General features: G+C 37.4%; 1 protein-coding gene across 1 annotated transcript; it reads left to right on the top strand.

The window, feature by feature from the left end:
- The first annotated feature begins 451 nt into the window (after positions 1–451).
- On the top strand, positions 452–1,550 carry LOC103960307 (22.0 kDa class IV heat shock protein). Its single transcript, XM_048592138.1, has one exon. The coding sequence runs from the start codon at positions 709–711 to the stop codon at positions 1,321–1,323; it is 615 nt and encodes a 204-aa protein (XP_048448095.1). The 5' UTR covers positions 452–708; the 3' UTR covers positions 1,324–1,550.
- The last annotated feature ends 269 nt before the right edge of the window (positions 1,551–1,819 follow it).

Here is a 1,819-nt window from a genome sequence, read left to right as displayed (position 1 = left end):
GATAAAGGTATTTGAATATTCAAATTTTAAAATTCAAATTTAAAGAATTAAAAAAAAAATTCCAAGGGCAAAATAGGTGTAATAGAAAATGAAATAAAATTGGACCCAATTCAAAAACAGCTGAATTTTTTGGACCTGAATCAAAGTGCCCCTAATATGAAATATGCCAATTTTAGAGTATTTGGCATCTCCTTGAAGAGATTTTTCAATGTAACTGTTACACGAGATAGTATACCACATATTCATATATAAATGATGGATTATGTGTGTTAAAAGCTTAATAACTTAAAAATTAAAATTTTCCATCATTTGCATAAAAACACGTAATTTACCATCTGTGTTCCCGTCACAGCTAAAAATTTCTCCTTCCATTGGGCTTAGTAGTGGGTATAAATAGGAACAAACAGTTGATCTCTTGAAGCATAAAGCAAAAGGAGGATAAAAGAAAATAGAAGGGGGAGGACGAAGCTGGAACCTTCCTGATTTCTCTAAACGGGTCTATTAAAAGTTAGGTCACTTTGGAATTTTCAAGAAATATCCCATGCGTATCTCCAACGTCCATGCCATATAAATACATAGATCAACCTTCACGCCCTGACAAAGCTAGCAGACACCAGACACCAAACATTGCCATATCGATATTTTCTTCTTCACTACACCAATCCAATATTCCAGTATTCCTGCTGACAAATAAACCATATAAGAGCAATGAGGAAACAACCTTCTCTCAATACTGTCATCACCTTGTGCTTTCTCCTTTTTCTTTCTAGGTCATCCAATGGGTCCTTGCTGCCGTTCTTGGATCGACCAGAAACTAGTTCTCTGGTCGATCTCTTGTCGGAGCGCTTTCCAGATCCGTTCCGAGTGCTAGAACAGCTCCCATTTGAACTTGAAAAAGAAGACAGCCTGCTGGCACTCTCACCAGCAAAAGTGGACTGGAAAGAAACGCCGGAGGGTCATGTTATAATGTTAGATGTGCCGGGACTCAACAAGGAGGAGCTGAAAATCGAGGTGGAGGAGAACCGGGTTTTGAGAGTGAGTGGAGAGAGGAAGAGGGAAGAAGACAAGAAAGGGGATCACTGGCACCGAGTTGAGAGGTCTTACGGAAAATTTTGGAGGCGGTTTAAGTTGCCGGAGAACGTGAATTTAGACTCCATCAACGCCAAGTTGGAAAATGGGGTTCTGACGGTGACGCTGGCCAAGTTGTCCCCTGATAAGATCAAGGCTACTCCAAGGGTGATTAGCATCTCTACCACCGGAGGAGGAGGAGATCAGGGTGAACCTGCCAAGCTCAAGGGTAGCGAGCCCCAGCAAGAGCTGTAACTTAGAAAGCAAGGACATTAAGTGCCTTGCTTCAAGTTTGGCTGATAAGACTCAATTTCATTTTGTGTCTTGAATTTGTAATGGTGTTGCTTACCGTTTAGCTAAGTTCTATCTTCATGACTTAAGTTTGGTTTGAGGATCATCTTGAAGTTATTCAGGATGTCATCTTCTAAGACTCCTCTTGTAATTGAGTTTGAGCTTTTCGAATAAAACTGTCATTTATCTTACAAAATGATAAATAAATAAACACATAAATATATAAAGGCCAAGAAAATTGTCCAAGTTTGATTCAATAAATTTGTTAATCTAAAGGAATAGAATGAGTTTGTGCATCGCTAAAAGGAAACGGCATATACTCCTCCATATGCATAATTTTATTTAATATTTTCATTTAATTTACGAGTGATGCTAAAGAAATTATCTTTTTTTTATTATAAGTTGAATTCTTTTTTTTTTTTTTTAATTATTAAAAAAGTGTCTAATTATCAATAGCTAA

This window comes from the organism of the source record quoted next, unplaced genomic scaffold (assembly GCF_019419815.1).
Source record: "Pyrus x bretschneideri cultivar Hongxiangsu unplaced genomic scaffold, Pyrus_bretschneideri_v1 Contig10, whole genome shotgun sequence".
NCBI classification, from domain to species: Eukaryota; Viridiplantae; Streptophyta; class Magnoliopsida; order Rosales; family Rosaceae; genus Pyrus; species Pyrus x bretschneideri.
Note: the sequence above shows the minus strand (reverse complement) of the source record. Positions and strands in the feature narration are given on the sequence as shown.